General features: G+C 39.5%; 1 protein-coding gene across 1 annotated transcript in view; it reads right to left on the reverse strand.

Moving 5' to 3' along the window:
- The window catches only part of ANKFN1 (ankyrin repeat and fibronectin type III domain containing 1), a 442,590-nt gene that overhangs the window by 61,822 nt on the left and 362,275 nt on the right, over window positions 1-18,493 (reverse strand). The window contains exons 8-10 of the mRNA XM_059048917.2: window positions 10,110-10,207; window positions 6,704-6,794; window positions 1,156-1,263 (exon numbers count right to left, since the gene is read on the reverse strand). Of these exons, the coding sequence (XP_058904900.1) occupies window positions 1,156-1,263; window positions 6,704-6,794; window positions 10,110-10,207 (297 nt within the window). The remainder of the gene's footprint in view (window positions 1-1,155; window positions 1,264-6,703; window positions 6,795-10,109; window positions 10,208-18,493) is intronic.

Consider the following 18,493-nt stretch of genomic DNA (forward strand, 5'->3'; position numbering starts at 1 on the left):
ATGAACCAACCACTCATTAGGACATTATTTTCTTGCAAACAGTTGCCCTCATTTCTAGCTATAGCCAACGTTTCTGAAGGGCTCTGTTGTCATAGCTATACAGCAATTGGGAACAACTTTTTGCTAATGTAAGTATGATTTCTTTATACCTAGTCAAAACTCATTTAGCATTTCTTAGTTTCAACCATAGATTATTAACCTAGCTGGTCCTGCAGTGCCCTGAACCTAGAGAGTACAATGCAGTTAGAGATGTGATGGGTGAAGGAGCATGGAAGATGAAAACTTTATGGAACTTTAATCCTCCAAATAAAACTAAGTGCCTGCTCCACGAATCATTACACAGATCAGAAACCTGACCCTGTCCCATTTGAACAGCCCAAGTAGAAAATAATGTTTTTAAAGCTTCTCAGAGATTTTCTGGGTGTAGTTGGCTAGGTCTAGAGAACTTATGCTCTAATTTCTCTTGAGCAGTAGTACAGGGGAAGAGTAAAATTCAGGGTGAGATTAAAATCCAGTGCCCTGTCCTGATGTAAGGGTGGGAGACAAAAACGAGGTGTGGCAGGAAGACTGGCTTGGAGACAGAAAACCTGTGTTGGTATCTTGATTCTGTCTCTTCTTGGCATTGTGGCCTTGGTTAAGTCACTTAGCCTCAGTGATAATTGCCAAAATGAGGAGGAAAGAGAGATATCGGATGTGCATTGTATGTAAACTTTATAATAACTGTACACAAAAGTTTAATATTATTGTTCCTGTTGTAATTGGTTGTGCTTCCTCAGGGATGTTCACAGAACTTTTGTTGCAGGTGAAGAGTTTGAGGGTGACTATCCCGAAGACTCAGCACGCTGAGAAGTTTTGTGAAGGTACAGTTTAAAGGGAAAGGAGCTCATGGCAGCTGCGATTTTTCCCGTGCTTGTTTTCAAACTGTTCCTGTGGAGTGAGGGTGCGAAAGGAAAAAGGAAGGGAAGGAAGGGAGAGGGAAGTCTCTTCTGAAGGGTTAAAGTAAGATAGTGCTGTAAAGTGATTCCAGATGTACAAATATTAATATCTCTCTCCCTCCCCGATGAATGAGAAGGTATGACCCAGTTAGGAAACTGCTAAAATTACCGGCGCCACCGAGACCTCAGTCGATGGCCCAGCACAGATTTTTATCCTTACCCCGGCAACTATAATGCCTATGAAGGGCTCGGACCTGCTGCAGCAGACCTTCCAAAACTTCACTCTGTCCCTTGTGTCGGGGCGCTCTGTCGTCATAGTCTTTCCAGTCTATTGAATAAAAGAAACAAACAGAGTAAGATTTTCAAGTAGGGGAGGCCTCTTCCCTGCACTGCCTCGGGAGCTGAACTTTGCTCATGCTACCCACAGACTCTGTGGACGAGCACCCAGTACTTGCACAACTAGCAGGCATTACCAAGGGTTTGGAAGCTGCCATTTTTCAGGCCCTGTGCAAAACAGTAATTGTGGTTGGTTTCTTGTGTTGGGCAGTTTTAAGGCAAGAGAAAATGGTAATTGAAAGCCAAAAGAAAATAGAGAATTTGGGAGTCCAATTTTACCCTCCCCCAGCTCCTTACCCTCCTTTTCAGCGTCTGTGTCCTAATCAGTTCCCCTGTCACCTCTCCGCTCAGCACCCCAAGTTGCCACTGGATTTCCACAGTAGGAAAGAAAGGGGTGGGAATGTGCAGACTAGATGAAATCCACGGTCCCAATGCTTTTATTGTAGGTTTGACACTTCTGGCCAAAGTGACATTTCTTTCCAAGGAAAGAGCCCATGTCAGATGCCAAGAAATGGAAATCTACATTTTGCTCTAATGAATGTCTGCTTTGGTTAGCTGGCCCAGCAACTCCCGCACATAACTCGGAGCCACCAACCACCCTGTCTGCTCAGTCTCTAAATATACAGTATTAGCTTACATGGCAAATTTAAATTGCAATACCCACTGAGATTTTTCTCCCCCTTCTATTTTCATTCCATTTGGCTATAATGATATCAAGAGTAATAACCCGTATGGGAGTAATGTCAAGATTATAATTCTGCTGTCTCCAACTCTAGATTTCTTTTCCGGCAGGTCAGTTATTTCATAGTCCATCCCTATTCTCTTTCCCCTGGTTTTGCTTTCTGGATCTTTCAAAAGCAGCAACTTGAAGTGCTTCTTGGTTGAAATGCTTTCTCTAAAATTGCTAGACATTCTTTTCGAGAAAAGCCACTTAGTTCACAGATATGTTTGAGGCTTAAATTCGAATTGAACAAGTTTCAAATTCCTTCCACCTAGAGTTAATTTAAAATATGGAGTCTCCCTTGTTGAGAAACGTAAGCAGATGCCATGACGAAGTTAGGTAAAAGCACTCCACATTGGTCCGTCCAAGGCCGAGTAGTACAACATAGTTAGAAAGAATGCAGGTTCTGGAGTCAGATAAACCTGGATTTGAGCCCTGGTTCGTCTGATTCCTAGCTCAGTGTCTGTAAAACTAATTACTTACACTGACAGGGCCTCTACTCCGTAGCATGAAAAAGGAGTATAGTATCTATCTTGCAGGATTTTTGTGAGGATTAAATGAGAGGTGTACTAGCTATCCAGTGCCACGTTATGTGGAAAGCCTTATGTAAACAATAACTTAAGAAGAAGGGAACTCATTGTTGGAAAGTTAACTTCCTGAGTGGTGAGTATGGAAACATCATTTCTTACCTTAGCAGGTAATTCCCTTTGAAGAGGAAGGCCTCAGAAATTTTCTAATTCCTCCTCCTTTCCACCTCCCCCCATGTACCCTTCCTTCTTCATTTTACCTGTTAGAAGACTGAGGCCCAGAGATAACCATTCCAGTTCTAGATTTTTTCAGCTTGGTGGTGATGGTGGCACAGCCAGCGCTGTAACATAGTCTCATGACCCTCCCATATAGTGCTCATTTCCTCATACCATGGGCATGTTTTTGTTTTTGTTTTCTTTTGAGAAGGAGGGTCAGAGTTTGGTTGGAGTCTGTGTGGTGTGGCTTAGTTGTGGTCAACTCTGGAGCCAGGGAATTGGCATAGGTGCTTTCTGTGGACTCTGTTCTTTGTTGGCAGAAACTGTGACTTAATTTCTCTTTGCTTCAGGTTTTTTCTCTGTAAAGTGAGCCTTGGAGTCTCTTTTTGGGTTATTTGTGGTTTCAAAGAAATACTGTAAGTAAAGCACCATTCTGGGCACATTGGAGATGCTCATTAAATGTTGGTGAGGCACTCTGACTAGAGGCATGTTGGTGTTCACGTAGGATGGGCTAGGAGAGATCTTTGACTGGGAAACTTGGAAATGTTTGAGGGAACGAACTCCAAGTGGCCCTTGGACTATCTGTAGTTTCCCTGGTATCTGGACACAGTGAGAATAAACATTGCTCTCATGTATTCCCAAAGGCCATTATGAGTTTGTTTTCCTTAGTTGGATGAATGTATCTGAAGTACTCAGATAAGATGAGCAATGTTGCTGGCTTGAGTAAGACTCCTGGGGGACTGAATTACTCTATGGCCCTGAACATGCTAATACATTCTAATGAGTGTTAATACTGCCATCAGTGCAGGGGGAGATGAAGTGGACCTGGCTCTTTCAGCTGAGGCCTATTACATCAGAGGTGAGCTTGAGCCGATGACTTTATGATACATTAGAAAATTGCTCATGCTAAATTGCAGCCCGAGTGAGCACTGGACATGATGCCAAGGTTTTTGGAAAGAATGAGTCTTTCTCATAGATGTTTGGAAGGTTCTGATGACTACATAAAATAGGAGACTTTAGGGATGAGGGAGAAAATTGAAAATATATTAAGAAATCAGGAGCCTGACAGGAATAAACTTAGTGTGGTAGGAAAAGAGCAGATCATGCCACATAATACTGTTCACTGTTCTGGTAACGAGACACTTCAATTGCAATGCAATGCAGAGCTTACATTCACTGGTGATATCAGGGCTTTCCTGATCGTAACTCAGACAAGCCTGTCTGGGTCCTTTTCTCTTATTATGTACCATACCGTATAACACAAGTCTATAAAAACACATTCAGGCCTTTTGTAAAAATATTTTAAAAAGTTTTATAGCTTACTGGAACATATTACCAAATTTCCAATTATTCTGTCATGTTAGAATACATTGTCTTCTAGTAAATATCTGAATACTGATATATGTTACATCACAATGTCATACTCTGTTTATAAATAGAACCAGAGTGTTTTTATATTGTTCTTTCCAAGTGACATGGCATGTCTGCCATGTTTGGATTTCAGTTCTTTGCCAGATACCCCTACTAATCAAATGTGCTGTTTTAGAAAGTGTTGCCATTTGCTACGTTCATTACCAAGTAATAAGTAACTCTTCCCAGCCCTGCACAACTGTTCTTTTTCATTCTGGAGAGAGCTCTTCAGGTGGGCTCTGAGGGAGAGTGTCCGAATAGAATTTGAAGTTTATAGAACCGGGACATCTGGTGTTTATAAGTAAATACATCACGCAGATCAGAATTTGCATGGGGTCTGCATTTGGAGTGGGTTTCCCTCTGACCCACCTTCAGGTCAAATTTTTTTTTTTTCTGCTTTTCTATCCCTTCTATCCCTCCATCTCCAAAAATACATACTCTTTTTACCCCCCTAGAATGAGATGGGTTCCCTAAGTATCTTAATCTTCCAATATTCCCCGTATGTGTTTCTGGTAAGTCTTCAGTAAGAAATAATGTCCAAGTAAGACTGGAATAGTTAAATCATCAAATGCTAGGGGACTTAGGAGTCTTAGAGTTCCCTGGTATTTGTGGTCCAAGGCTCTGTATGGCCTTATTTAGCTAGCTGAATCCACCAGAGGCAGCAGTCAGGAATTGCTGGCTGGCTTTCATTCTGATTGTCTGCCTGATAGCAGGGCATTAGCTACCACAGCAGGGTCGTGACTAGTGCAGGCTTGAATCCTGGCTCTTCCATGTTAGCAAAGTTGTGACCCCAGGCAAGGCAACACCCTCTCTGAATCCTAATTTCCTTATTAATAGAGGAGGAGGACAGCGTAGTGGTTAAGAGCAAGGAACATGGGGTTTGGACCTGACTTCAGTGCTTGCTAATTTTCTGTTGTTGGGCTGTATGTATGTGTGTATGCACCTCCATATTAATAGTTCCCTCCCTCATCAGTAAAATAATAAAAATCACCTCAATAGGTCTGTTATGAAGATTGAGTTAATCTGTGTAAAGTTCTTAGGTTAACATGCAGCGTATAATGAGTTTTATAAATGTTAGCTCTGATGTTGATAGTGATACAGATGACAATGGTGATGCTTATCCACAAGACGGGAACAGTGACTTGTCAGGATTAAGCGAGACACTGAATGTGAAAGCCCATAATATGCCACCTGATTCAGGGCTTTTCCTGGGCACAGGGTTATTATAATACTTGAAAAATACAAAAATATATAAAATAGGAAACTAAAGAGCCCATAATCTCATAACCCAAATATCTGCTGTTAAATTTTAATAGTTATATGCAGACACACCTACCTAATTATAGTCAAACTCACAGTTTAAATGTTATATGAAAAAAAATTGTGATGTTTGTTTACATAAAACTTATAAGAATTTCTTCTATTCCATGAATCGTTTCTTAAAGCACCATTTTTAGGGGTTGCATTTTATTCTATCGTATGAATCTATATATGTATGAATCTGTATATGAATCTGTATATGAATATGAATATGTATAGTATGCATCTATATATATCATGTTATTTAACCACAGAGTTAATATCGGATATTTGTTCTCCCCACCACACATGATATTTCACTCTATCAGTACATTGCTGCAGTGCACATATTTGTTCATGATTGTGTGTCTGCCTCTGTTTCTTTAGGTTAGATTCTTAGATGTATAATTATAGGGTAAAAAGAAATGAATGTTCTTATAGCAGCTGATATAATATGGTACATTGTGTTCCACAAAGGATGGAGCAGTTTGCACTTTCGCAAGAAGTGTATGGTACCATTTTAAATGATCCCATTAGTGAAGATTCTTAAAATAAAATATAATTCAGAACAATAGGTTCATTATGCAGAAAAATCTATCACGTAGTATGTCTGGAGATGTTCTTCTTGTTAATTAAATTTTCTGGTTAATAGAGAATTACCAAATACACCAGACATAAATTATTAAGTTTAAAATAATGAGAAGGGGCTTTGCTGGGTTTTTCGGCCACCATGATAGACATTATAGATTTCTATTTGTGGCAGAGGGTATCAGAGTGCCTGTTAATACGAAAGCTTTTCTTCTGACGGAATGTAAGTAAGATTTGCTAGGCTTTTGGTGAGGAAGGGGAGGTGAGGTCTAAAATGGACTGCATGTACTCTGGGCCAGCCAGTCCTACTGTGCCACTTCAGGACATCTCCACAAAAGCCCTGTGAAGGGTATGATTGGACCCATTCTATAGATGTTGAATTGAGACTCAGAGACTTTAAGTACATGTTGAAAGCCACACAGCTAATAAAAGGTATAATGGGTATCAAATTCAGTCTCGCTGGTTCCAAATTCCCTCTTCTTTCATTGCACTGAGTTGCCTCCCAGGGCAACATTTCTGCAGAGGAATCATTCATTATGTGGCCAGATGCTACTCTTAGGAGGTCTTATTGGTCCCCAGCAGTGGGGAGAGGGAATGGCAATGGCATCCTGAGGATGGAATTGGACTTGGAGTCTGGCCAGGCTTGAGAGAGTTTCACAGCCACCACCTACTAGAAGGAGAGGCGCACGCTGGTGTCGTGGTCTGAGCAGGTCCCCATCCTTTCATGTTATAAGCCGAGACTCGAACAAAATACTGTTGGCCCTGCAAAGTATCGAAATAGAGAGAATGATGCGTGGGAAATTTTATTTAGTCAGTTTTACCCTAGAAGCCTTATTCTGTGTCTGGTGAACTTGTTCATCCCACGACCCATACTTTAACTTTCTAGCTTTCCTGACTATTATGTTTTTACGTGATAATAAACATATTTGGGGTGCCCTCTTAATTTCTTTGTGCTTTCTTTTTTCAAAGTTGGAATATCACGGTTGCTTTTCCTGACCTTCCCCAAACCATTATACACCAATTTTTAAGTCATAGTTCTGTAAGGTTTACCAAAACCTGCCGTTTCTCACCCTTACCTCTTTTTCCTTATTTTCTCCTCCCCAGTGGCAACTACTGTCACCTTCTTCTAGCTGATCAGCTTGCTTTACAAGATCGACAAGTTGTAATGAACATTTTTTCAGATTAATAATTAAAGATCTGTTTCATTCTTTCAGTAGTTGTATAGTACTTCACTTTGGGTAAACACAGTCATTTATTTAACCAGTCCCTCATTAGTGGACATTTAGATTGTTTCCATATTTTATGCTAAATAAATAATGCTGCAATAAATATCCTTTACTCAGTTATTCAAACGTTTTAAAAATTAATTCTCTGATGCTACTTCAGTTTGAAAACCATTATTGAAACAATGGTTTATATGCTTCAATGTTTCATGACATTAAGAATTAAGGAGTTGTGGCTGTATGGAGGCTCCTCAGAAACATAAGAATAGAACTGCCATATATATGATCCAGCAATTCCACTTCTGGGTATTTATCCAATGAAAACAAAACACTAATTTGAAAAGATATATGCACCCCAATGTTCATAGCAGCATAATTTACAATAACCAAGGTATGGAAGCAAACTAAGTGTCCTTTAACAGATGACTGGATAAAGAAGATGTGATTATACACACACACACACACACACACACACACACACACACACAGTGGATTATTACTCAGCCATAAAAAAGAGTGAAATTTTGCCACTTGCAACAACATGGGTGGGCCTGGAGGGTTATTATGCTTCGTGAAATAAGTCAAAGACAAATACTGTATGATATCACTTATATGTGGAGTCTGAAAAATAAAACAAACAAACTAGGGAATGTAACAAAAAAGAAACAGACTCACGGATATAGTGAACAAACTAGTGGTTACCAGTGGGGAGGGGCAAGATAGGAGAAGAGAATTACGAGGTACAGACCACCAGGTAAAAAAATAAATAAGATACAAGGATGTAATGTATAATACAGGGAATATAGCCAATATTTTCTAATAACTTTAAATGGAGTATAATCTATAAAAATATTGGATTACTATATTCTACACCTGAAACTAATATAACATTATAAATAAACTATACTTCAATTTTAAAAAAAAGAATTAAGGAGTTGTTTTTTGTTTGCTTATAATATTTTAAAACGTTTTATGCTTTTATATTTTTGCTTTGAGGAATTTTTTTTTTTTCTGATGAACCCAAAGGGGCATTTTAGAAGTCAGCACTTGTTAAAGCATTGCTTGCAAAATTTGTAAAGTGGTGTTTGAAGTTAAAAAAAAATAGCGATCGTTGTAGAGCCTTTGCTAGGGATTTAATAGTAATGGCCTTACCATATTATAAACTTGATTTTTATAACATTAAAAATGGGTTTCTACGTACCTCAAGGATATGGAGATTCTGTGAAGTGTAAAACTACTTCTAAGCTTTTATGTGATTAGGATAGTATCTGTGTTGCTCTCATTGGATGACCAACTGGAAAAACTTAATCGCTGTGAAAAATTAGTTCAAATATTAGAGAAACTCTCTATGGAGAGTTTTCCATTTTAATCACCGTATCACTTTTTCTTTTAAGCAGCAGAAATTCCCTCGGGCTTTCTCTGCCCCTCTTCCATCATAAGAGCTATAGGGTTGGGAATCAGATGACAATAGCATCTCTAGGGACCACCCATTCAGGGGTTTGTTTGTTCTGCTAATCCACGGTTTCGGCCCCTGGTGTAGATGTGTAAGTAAGACTAAAAGTTAAGATTCTGTGATGGTGACCCAATCACCAAGAATCCTATTAGAATAAGCTGGTTCAAACTTGAAGAGGTGCAACCTAACACAGATTTTTAGTTCTGGGCTTCAGGATTATGCTTTACAGATAACTGTTTTAATTGACTAACCTTTTAGAAAAACAACAAGAAAATTCTCCTTCTACCTCTCACATATGAAGGTCCTAAGATATTAATTATTTGAATTGGATAAAAAAGTACAGGTTTAATCGAAGTTTACTTAAAATCTTTTTCAATTGGGCTTCCCTGGTGGCGCAGTGGTTGAGAGTCCGCCTGCCGATGCAGGGAACGCGGGTTTGTGCCCTGGTCCGGGAGGATCCCACATGCAGCACAGCGGCTGGGCCCGTGAGCCATGGCCACTGAGCCTGCGCGTCCGGAGCCTGTGCTCCGCAACGGGAGAGGCCACAACAGTGAGAGGCCCCCATACCGCAAAAAAAAAAAAAAAAAAAAAAAAAAAAAAATATATATATATATATATATATATATATATATATATATATATATCTTTTTCAATTAAAAAGATTTTGATGATCTAGTTTTGTTGCATTTAATTGTTTGAGGAAATATAGGGTTTGTTCCAGTCTGGACTAATTTGTTAGGTGTTTTTATTTTCTGCATTTCATATGCTTATATGGTTTATAGTTCTATAAATGATTAACATTTAAGTTTAGATTGGTTAAACAAATAAGCACAGTCTGTTCCAGTTTTTCATTCACAGTTTAAATTGGTTCAGGTTACTGAGAAATGTAGTACCACCATATATAGTTTCTTTTTCGTGAAAGCACATTTGGACAGTTTTTTTTTTTTTTTTTTTATCAAGGGAAAAGGATTTCTCTCAGGAAATTGTGTGACTCCAATTGATGACTGATCTGAACTGAGGCTGTGGGGATGAGGGTTAGATGAAGCTATTATTTTTACCATCAGACAGGGAGTCAGAATTGGATCTCATAGAGCCTTTGATCCCTCCCCAAAGATTAGACTGTGATCCAGAAAGCAGCAGCTTTCAAGGCTTGCATGAGGCCAGTCTTTTTCTGATCTCTGTAGAACATGGCAGCTTACAAAGTGGTTCATGCTGTCTGCTCACTCCTTTGTGGGGTTCAGATTATGGATACCAGACATATCACGCTTAACGAGTGGCAGTTGTTGCCAGAGGACTGGGCGTTGGCTGTTGCTTCCAAAGTAGGCATTTGCTATGAATATCCCAGCACAAACATCAGGGGTAAGGGGAATGGGAAGTCTAACAGGAGGATTTGGTATTTACCATTGTAAGTCCTGTGATTGTACATCTCAGGGTCTGCAGGTTTTCCATGATGATTTCTCCAGCCAAAGGACAAAAGTCTTTAGACGTGCTCCATTCCACTGGATGGAAAGGGGAGGGGGGAAGAGGGGGAGGGAGAGAGGGAAAGAGAAAAAGAAAGAAAGAGAGAGAGAGAATAGTTATCTACCAAGAAGCATCATAGAAACTCTAGCATATAATCGCTCTCAAAAACAGTAAGTTTACCCTCTTTTCCCTCTATTGGCACATCTAACAATTCTCCTCGGCATAAATCAGTTTCCAAGTTCACCATTATTTTTTAAAACAAAGGCGGGGAAAAAAGTAATCATTCAGCAGTGAATAGTATACCTTAATGTGTATGTATGTATATATGTATATAGACACACATGCACAGGCCCATTATATATAAAAGTTCATTGTATATAGAAGATAAGTTATTTACTTCATGTGAGAAGTGAAGAGTTCATTAGGATATTACCCCACGTCTGGTTTCTGTTGCACCATTTTGCTGAGAGTGCTACTTCAAGCTCCCAGGGGAATTCTCATCCCAAACGAAGAAGCCTCCTTTCATTCCCTTCCACATAATTTGACTCCTTTTCCTTCTGGAATCACCCTCTTCCTTTAGTGTGTCGTATGCTCCTCCCCTGGCTTTCATTCTCCTCCCCGATATTGTCTTCCAGGCTTTTTCATTAGGCTTCTTTTCAGCTGGAGAATTTGGGATTTGTGGCTGGTCCCTTTGGTGCTCCCCACACACCTGACATCCCCAAAGTGGGTGTTCATTCACAGTTAAATCTTAACCCCCAGATTGTAACACCCCATTTTACTGTGAGACATGCTCTTTCATAACATGTTCCACTGGTTGAAAAAACCATGGTCAGGAGAGAGAAATTGTGCATCATCAATAACAAGTGTCTTAAGTGACCGTTTACACACGGCAGGATTTGAGGCAATCCTAAATGAAGCAGGAGCTTCAGTCACGTGGAAGACAAGGCCTGCGTATTTCTAAACCTCATGATGACAGGCTATAGGCCTTAAGATTTAAATTATATTCTCTATGACACTTAAATACTTCAAAATGAAGCCAAACCATCTCTAAATTCTGCTGTTCCCCTAGAGTCACACAATCCCTTTGTTCAGAGTTGCTGCCCCTGCATCCTCTGCTTCTCTTCATTATGCTCCAGGGAATCTAGCTTGCTATCCTCACTCTCTTGAACTTGCTCTCCTAAAATTCCTAGTGCTTTGATCATCCACAACAGCCTCTTCTTGGGAAATCCTGCCACTTTGGCCTCCCCCGCTTTTTGCAACCTTCCTTGGTTTCGGTTGCACCCTGTCTTCTGCTTCTTCTACCTCCTGATTCCCTCTTTTCAGGCTCTCCCTGGTTCCTCCCTTTCTTTGTCCTTTGATGTGCTGTTCCTTGAGGGTTTGGCTCCTTTTTCATTCCACATGCTTGTCCCAGGTTGTGACCTTATCCACGTTTAGGGCTCCAACAATGACTCTTGAAACTGTAATTCTAGGTTTAGCTTCTCTCTGGAGCTCTGACTTCTTTCTGGAAAGTTCCACCTGAGTGTCCCCACTCCACTTGAGTGGAAGTACCCCATTAAGTACTTTTCCTTACCGAAATATGTTTCTCCTCTTTTTTTCTTAATTTTAGCTCATTTAGCACTGCCACACATCCAGTCAACCAACCCCAAAACTCAGTGCATCCTGCCTCCTCTTTTTCCCCAATTGGTCACAACCAGTTGATTACTAAACCCAGTAGGTTCTGTTTTTAAATGTCTCCCATAAGTTTCCCTCTCCCCCTCACACTGAAGCCATTCTATAGCAGACCCTTATACTCATGAGCATCAACTCTGCAACTGATTTTTTGTAGGCCTAATTGATAAACTCTCCTAATTGACTTTCCTGTTCATCTCCTTATCCTTATACACAATCTTCTTACTATAGCCCGAATTATAGTTTTAAAATGCAGATCTAATTGTTTAGTTTCTCCTGATAAAATCTTTTCACAGTGTCCAGTTGATTTCCAAAGTAAAATGAAACCCTAACAAAGCATTCAAAGACCTTCATAATCTAGTCCCAGCCTTACTCTACTATCCTAACGTCCTGCTGTTTCCCAAAGCAAAGTCCTTGTTACCTGTTTATTATTCTGTGCATTTTTAAGCCTCTGTCTTGTGTTCATCTTCCAACCTTTGCTTGTCAAAACCCTACTAATGCTCTAAATTCCTGAGGAATAATTGATTAAATGCATATTTTCTGTGTTCCCAAAGTCCTTAATTTATATAAAAACAAGATTTATTACACATATATTATGCTTCTTTTTCTTGTTAGATTGTGAGAAATTTGAGAAAAAGAAAAGTGTTAGTCATTTTTTCTCTCTCTAGATCCACACTTGGATCTGTGTGCTTGGTGCATAGAAAATGCTTACTAAATATTGTACAAATCAAATACATATATATTTGTTTTATTATATGCATATACATATGTATACACGCACATCCAGAATAGACTGGTTTTCCAACATGGAGATATTTTTCTTCCATGTGAATCTTCTCCTTCTCCAGACTCTTGCCCTTTGAAGCTCTAAGGCATATTGTAAAATCTAATTAGAATCAAATGATTAAGGTTGTATGTTTACTCTCAAATCAAGCCTATTATAAGTACATATTCTAAAACATATATATATGTATTTTAATATATGTGTTATATATATATAGGTATGTATGTATGTATAATTTTTTCCCCAGATGTTTTATCATGCCTGTGAGCTACTAGCTCTTGAAAAAGCCAAGTTTCTTAAGGTCAAATTAGAGAGGGTTTGTAATCAGAGAATAGTGTTGCATATTATTTTAAGCTAAAGAAAAAAGAGCAGTCATTGAGGGAATTATCACAAACAAAATGAAAATTAGCAGCACATGTGCAAGGACATCTAGAAAGAACAAAGAATATAGGAAAATTCTAGAAACAAAAATATCTTTGGTTGCCATTGAGACATGCGTGGTTCACTGATGTGGTGAAGCCCCAAGCCCAAGACTGAGGATCAAGAGCTTCTGATTTCAGGCTAAGGATTCAGGGTAACATCCCCAAAGAAGAGCTAGGGATTAGTGGGAACAAGACCAGATTATTTGAGAAATGATTAAAGAAAAGTTGCTCAAAGATGCAATCTTTAAAATTTCTGAAGAAACAACAATTTATTTTTGAATGAAAGCTGTCATGTTCTATTGAAATAGTTCTACAAAGCAAGTTTCAGGTGGAAAAGAGGGCCTGGCTTCTTGAAAAACAACAACAACAACAACACAAATAGAAGCAGGTTTGTAGGGAGGTGTGTTCTTCTTTAGGAGTTAATGGAAAGTTTTAAGCATTTAAGTCTAATTAGACCTTATAATATGTTGAGGTTTCAAAGGGTAAAGGGTCTAGAGAAAGAGAAGATCTACACGGAAGGAAAAAAATTCTCCATGTTGGAATGGCCAGTCTAGTCTAGGGCAACCTATATTTTTTTCCCTCTGTGTACTTCCTTGGGTTGATGGACTCTTGACATAAAGAAAGGAGCTTCTGCTCACTTCTGGAAATAGAATGAGCCGGAATCACTTTGAGAGCCAACTGGGAATTCTAAGAAGGCAACTTACCATGGTCTCTCTGGAAAGTTATGTGTAGGTAGTTTAAAGACTTAATATTAAAGCCATGAGAAAAATCACTTATAAGTCTGCTCTAAATCCCTGAAGGGTTGGAGCCATGTATATGAAGTTTAAAACTATATAAGACTTAGAGTTTTAAGATAAAGATCAGGGCAACTGTTTCTACTTAGGTCTGGGAAATAGAAGCAGGGTTCAATCATGCAGTGGCTCATAGCAGTTGAACATTAGTAAGAAAGGTACCAGACAAAACCTAGGTGTTAGTGTTTCTTAAAATTTGGCTCTGGCTCAAACTGTGATTCACTGTATTTGTATCAAGTGGCTATGAATATTTTAAATGTGAAGTTCTGTTATTTTAGCAAATATTTCATTTTTATCTAAGCTTTAGAAATGTAGAGCAGTTGGGCAAGAGAGTTTCTACCTGAATCATCACCATTTTCCTGATGGCAGCTATATAAACCACAGACCAAGCTTAAGAAGAAAAAGAGCTCCTGAAGGTTTCCCCTCGTCATTTAAATGTGAGGAGAAATGTCCCAGAATCAGTGAGAAGAGTAGAAAATTCATAACTGGAAGTGTTAGGGTGCACAAGCAGAGAACTTAGTCAAAGTGCAGGTAAATTTCAAGCCTCATGGTGTGGACTATGTGATTAACAAACCCTGAAGAGTGATGACACTCTTCAGGCCAGCTTTTTGAGAAGTGAATACTATGCAGAAGTAAAGGCATAAAGAGATAACATTGCAGCAATGTCTAATTTCTATTCAGTTGATTTAAAAAAAAAAATCTAAAACCCGCTATTGTCCAGATTCTCCCTCGAATCTCAAATGCCTCAAAGTCTAGAGTTGTTTTATCCTCTTCACACACCAGGAGGACAGGCTGTAAAAGTTATCCTTTTGCCTCTTGCCCAGGCCCTACCCAAGCTTCCCACTTGAGCCTCACTGGTCACTCGACCTCAGACCCATTGCTTATGCTGTTTTCTCTTTTAATATGTTCTCCTTCCTCAAAATCTTCTATCCCTTCATTCAAACCCCTGGTTCAAGGATCCTTCCTTTCCATAGCTTTTCTTGGCTTTCCAAGGGAAGCTCCTTTGCCAACTTTCCCATAGTAATTTTAATATGTCTCTTACATTGCACTTGCTTTATTGTTTTGTATTTAAGAGATCTGTCTCCTCTTTAGTCTATAAGCTCTTTGAGAGCATGAACCAAGTTGTATTAATACCAGTTTCAAAGGCATCTATCACAGCACCTAGCACAGTATAGGTGGCTCAGTTTATGTTGCGTGAATTGAACACTTGATTCATGACTTTGGAATGCTTGAAGAATAAGGTAGACAGAAATCTGACGCTGGTACTTAAAGAATAAGAAAACAGTGTTAGAAAAAATACAGTCAAAGGAGAACGGAAGTTGCTTGAGCTGCCCAGTAAGTAGTTAAGATGGAGATTAATTCCTGGCTTCCAGATTCCCAGCATCCCAGACTCCTCACTTGTCCATACTGCCTCTAAGGACCCCAAAAATAAAAGTTTATTTCCTGTTCCCTATCAGCACTTCTATGGAACCAAAACAGCATTTTTACTGGCCACACTCACCCCGGCGCCTTAGCTAATGAGTGGAATTTGGCTCGACTGCCCAGCCCAGCACCAGAGCATTATGAAATCTTCCCCTGATCCATCTAATTGTGCAGTTTCTAACCTTTCAGGCCAACCATAGCACAAGAAGAAGAAAGAGGGAGAGAAAGATGTGCCGAGAAACCCAGAAAAAGATCAAATACAGTCATTCCTAGAGATGAGAAGATGTGTCTTGCTGAAGCATGAACCCACTCAACACTTGTGGGTTTTAAATTGGGAAATGACGTGTGAAAACTCTGGATCTGGGAATTCTGTTTAGCTCTGGCAAAATACGAGGTTGGAGCCGCTTGCATTTTTTATTTTAAATTCCCTTGGTAGTTCTAGGAGTAGGGGCATGCATTACTTTCAAACAAGAATCTTTATTGTTTGCATAGCACACAGTCTTCTAGTTAATTAGAAAAACATTTTTTTTTCCCAAATTAAATTTCCCTAGAAAAACAATGATTTAAATTAAGGGCAAAAGGCTTTTTTTTTTTTTTTTTTGACACTAGTAAATCTTTCCTGCACCTACCACTTCTAGAAGATTAAAAGCACAGTTGGAATTGGAAGGCTCTATTCATTTATTTATTGTCAGATTCTGCCATCTACAAAAGTAATATGCCCCTACCTATGTACATTGTATATTGTCTTAGTTTTGCCTGCCATATTACAGAGCTACCTACAGATACAGACATGATGCAGAGATTCTAAATATTCAGGTTTTTGAAAAGTACATAATGCTACAAGTAACAACAAAAAAGTCAGCTCCACAGTCTGATCTATTTGCTTCTTTATTTATCTCCTAATGGCTCTCCTGTTATGGCTGAATTTTTTCTTTCTCTTTGCTTTCCCAGTAAATGATACTATAATTTTTGTGATTCTTACTACTGCTGGGAGTTCTTTCTCTTTTTCCAAGCTTGGCATGAAGTGTTTGTTGAAAGAATACCCGTCTTCTAGAGACCCAACTGCTGCCAGCCTAATGTCTTCAGTGAGATTCACGGAACTTCACCTTTGTACTTTTTTGGTCTCTTAATCAGGGGTCACTTTAAATAAAAATTCCTTCAGTAATTTCTGCAATTTGGGAATGAGAAAGTCTGAATGATCTGCACTAGTGGAGTTATCAGAAGTATAAGTAATCCCCAAGCCCCAGATCATATAGAAATGACTTTTTTCTTTGCATTTATAGGATCTCTTTCCTTAGTAGATTCACCTACTGGTTTTCCTAGAACATTAAATTAAGAGTTGGGAAGGTCTCAGATTTATCACAAAGTACAAAGTGCAAGATCCCCTCATCATGTCACATCTCAGATTAGGTGGCATAATAGGGCAGCTTTTATTTTTATTTTATTTTATTTTGCGGTATGCGGGCCTCTCACTGTCGTGGCCTCTCCCGTTGCGGAGCACAGGCTCTGGACGCGCAGGCGCAGCGGCCATGGCTCACGGGCCCAGCCGCTCCGCGGCACGTGGGATCTTCCCGGGCCGGGGCACGAACCCGTGTCCCCTGCATCGGCAGGCGGACTCTCAACTACTGCGCCACCAGGGAAGCCCTAGGGCAGCTTTTAGAGGCAGCACAAAGTGGGAGAAGGAGAAAGCCAGAGCTTGGCTCCATCCACATTTAGATGGGATAAATCCAGTGGGTGCTGGAGTTGACCCATATCGGTCAGAAGAGCTGATTGTTAAAATTTTAGGAATTTTGCCAGCTGGTTGTTTAACACAGCCATCATTAAAAATTAAATTGTATAAACCTAAAGTTAAATAAGTTGTGTTAAAGAAAAAGACAGTAAATACTCAAAGCTCATGACTCCCTAATTTACTGCATTTTACTAGTAATTATGCTCTTGAGATTATTGATACCTATTTTATCTGTAGGGTGGAAATAGCATATAATGATGTACTGCTGCACTTATCTTCCCAATCTCTTTAGTGACGTCACATTGGTAGCTTGAAATTGGCCATGGTGGGAATATTTGCAGCATAGCAATGAGCAAATGCTATAAAACCGAGGTTTGATTTTTTTATTTTGTGGACTGTCTAAACCAGATATCGGCAAACTATAATTCCAAAAGCCAAATCCGACCCGAGGTCTGGCTTTTACGTTTTTTAAAGGATTGTAAAAGCGCGTGCACGTGCACACACGCACACGAAGAATACGTGACAGAGACCATATGTAGTCCACAAAGCCTAATGTATTTATTCTCTGGCCCTTTGCAGGAGACATTTGCCGACCACTGGTCTAGACTTAAGAAAGTGATGGAGGAAATGTTAATAATTCAGGTTAAAGTTAGAAGGTTCTGTGGCTTGGTAGCACAAAACAATTGAGGAAATAGCCTTCCAGTACTCGGAAACTGTAACTTGATTCCACAAAGAAATGTCATTGATGAGTCAAGTTATAAGTCTGTATTGTTTCATTTTTGTTTTAATTCCTTAAAGTCAATGAAAATGTCAACCAACATTTACATGGTAACTACACTCATTGCATGAAGATAAATAAAAGCATTTTGGGAGAACTGATAGGCTATGAGGAATTTATAAAAACGTGTATGGTATATGTTATTATTATTTGTAAATTGTGTGCTACGTATCCTTTCTATCAGTAGAATTTATAGAAGACTTTGTGTGTGTGTGTGTGTGTGTGTGTGTGTGTGTGTGTGTACTTTTTTTCCCCCAGAGTTCCAATTGTTAAACATTTACCATCATGCCATTGGATAAATGCTAGGTGGTTGCTCATATAGACTCAGGGTGGATGTGTCCTGACGAGCAGGTTCTAGTGTCCAAGGGGAGCAGATTTCTCAGATATACCTTAGGTAACATTCTGTTGCCAGGAGATGAAAATGAGGTACATAAGCCCCTTTAGGAGGCAGGAGTGGCACAGTGGGGGAATCTGGGGCAAAAGTTCACTTACTAAGCAGTCACCATCTGAGAGGTCTGTTCAGCGGCCGAGACCCAGGCACTGGGCAGTACAGGTGCTCAGGCTGCCTGCGTCAGTTCTTCTTGCCCAAGCCAGGGCTGGCCCTGAAGTTGGCACAGCATACAGCCTGTAGGGCAGGCATCTGTGGACTTGACTGCAGCAAGGATGGCAGAGTCAGGGCCTGGCCAACAGAAACCTAACATCCAGTAGGTTTGGCAAACATCCCAGTCCA

The sequence above is a fragment of the Kogia breviceps genome, chromosome 19 (assembly GCF_026419965.1).
Source record: "Kogia breviceps isolate mKogBre1 chromosome 19, mKogBre1 haplotype 1, whole genome shotgun sequence".
Classification (NCBI taxonomy): Eukaryota; Metazoa; Chordata; class Mammalia; order Artiodactyla; family Physeteridae; genus Kogia; species Kogia breviceps.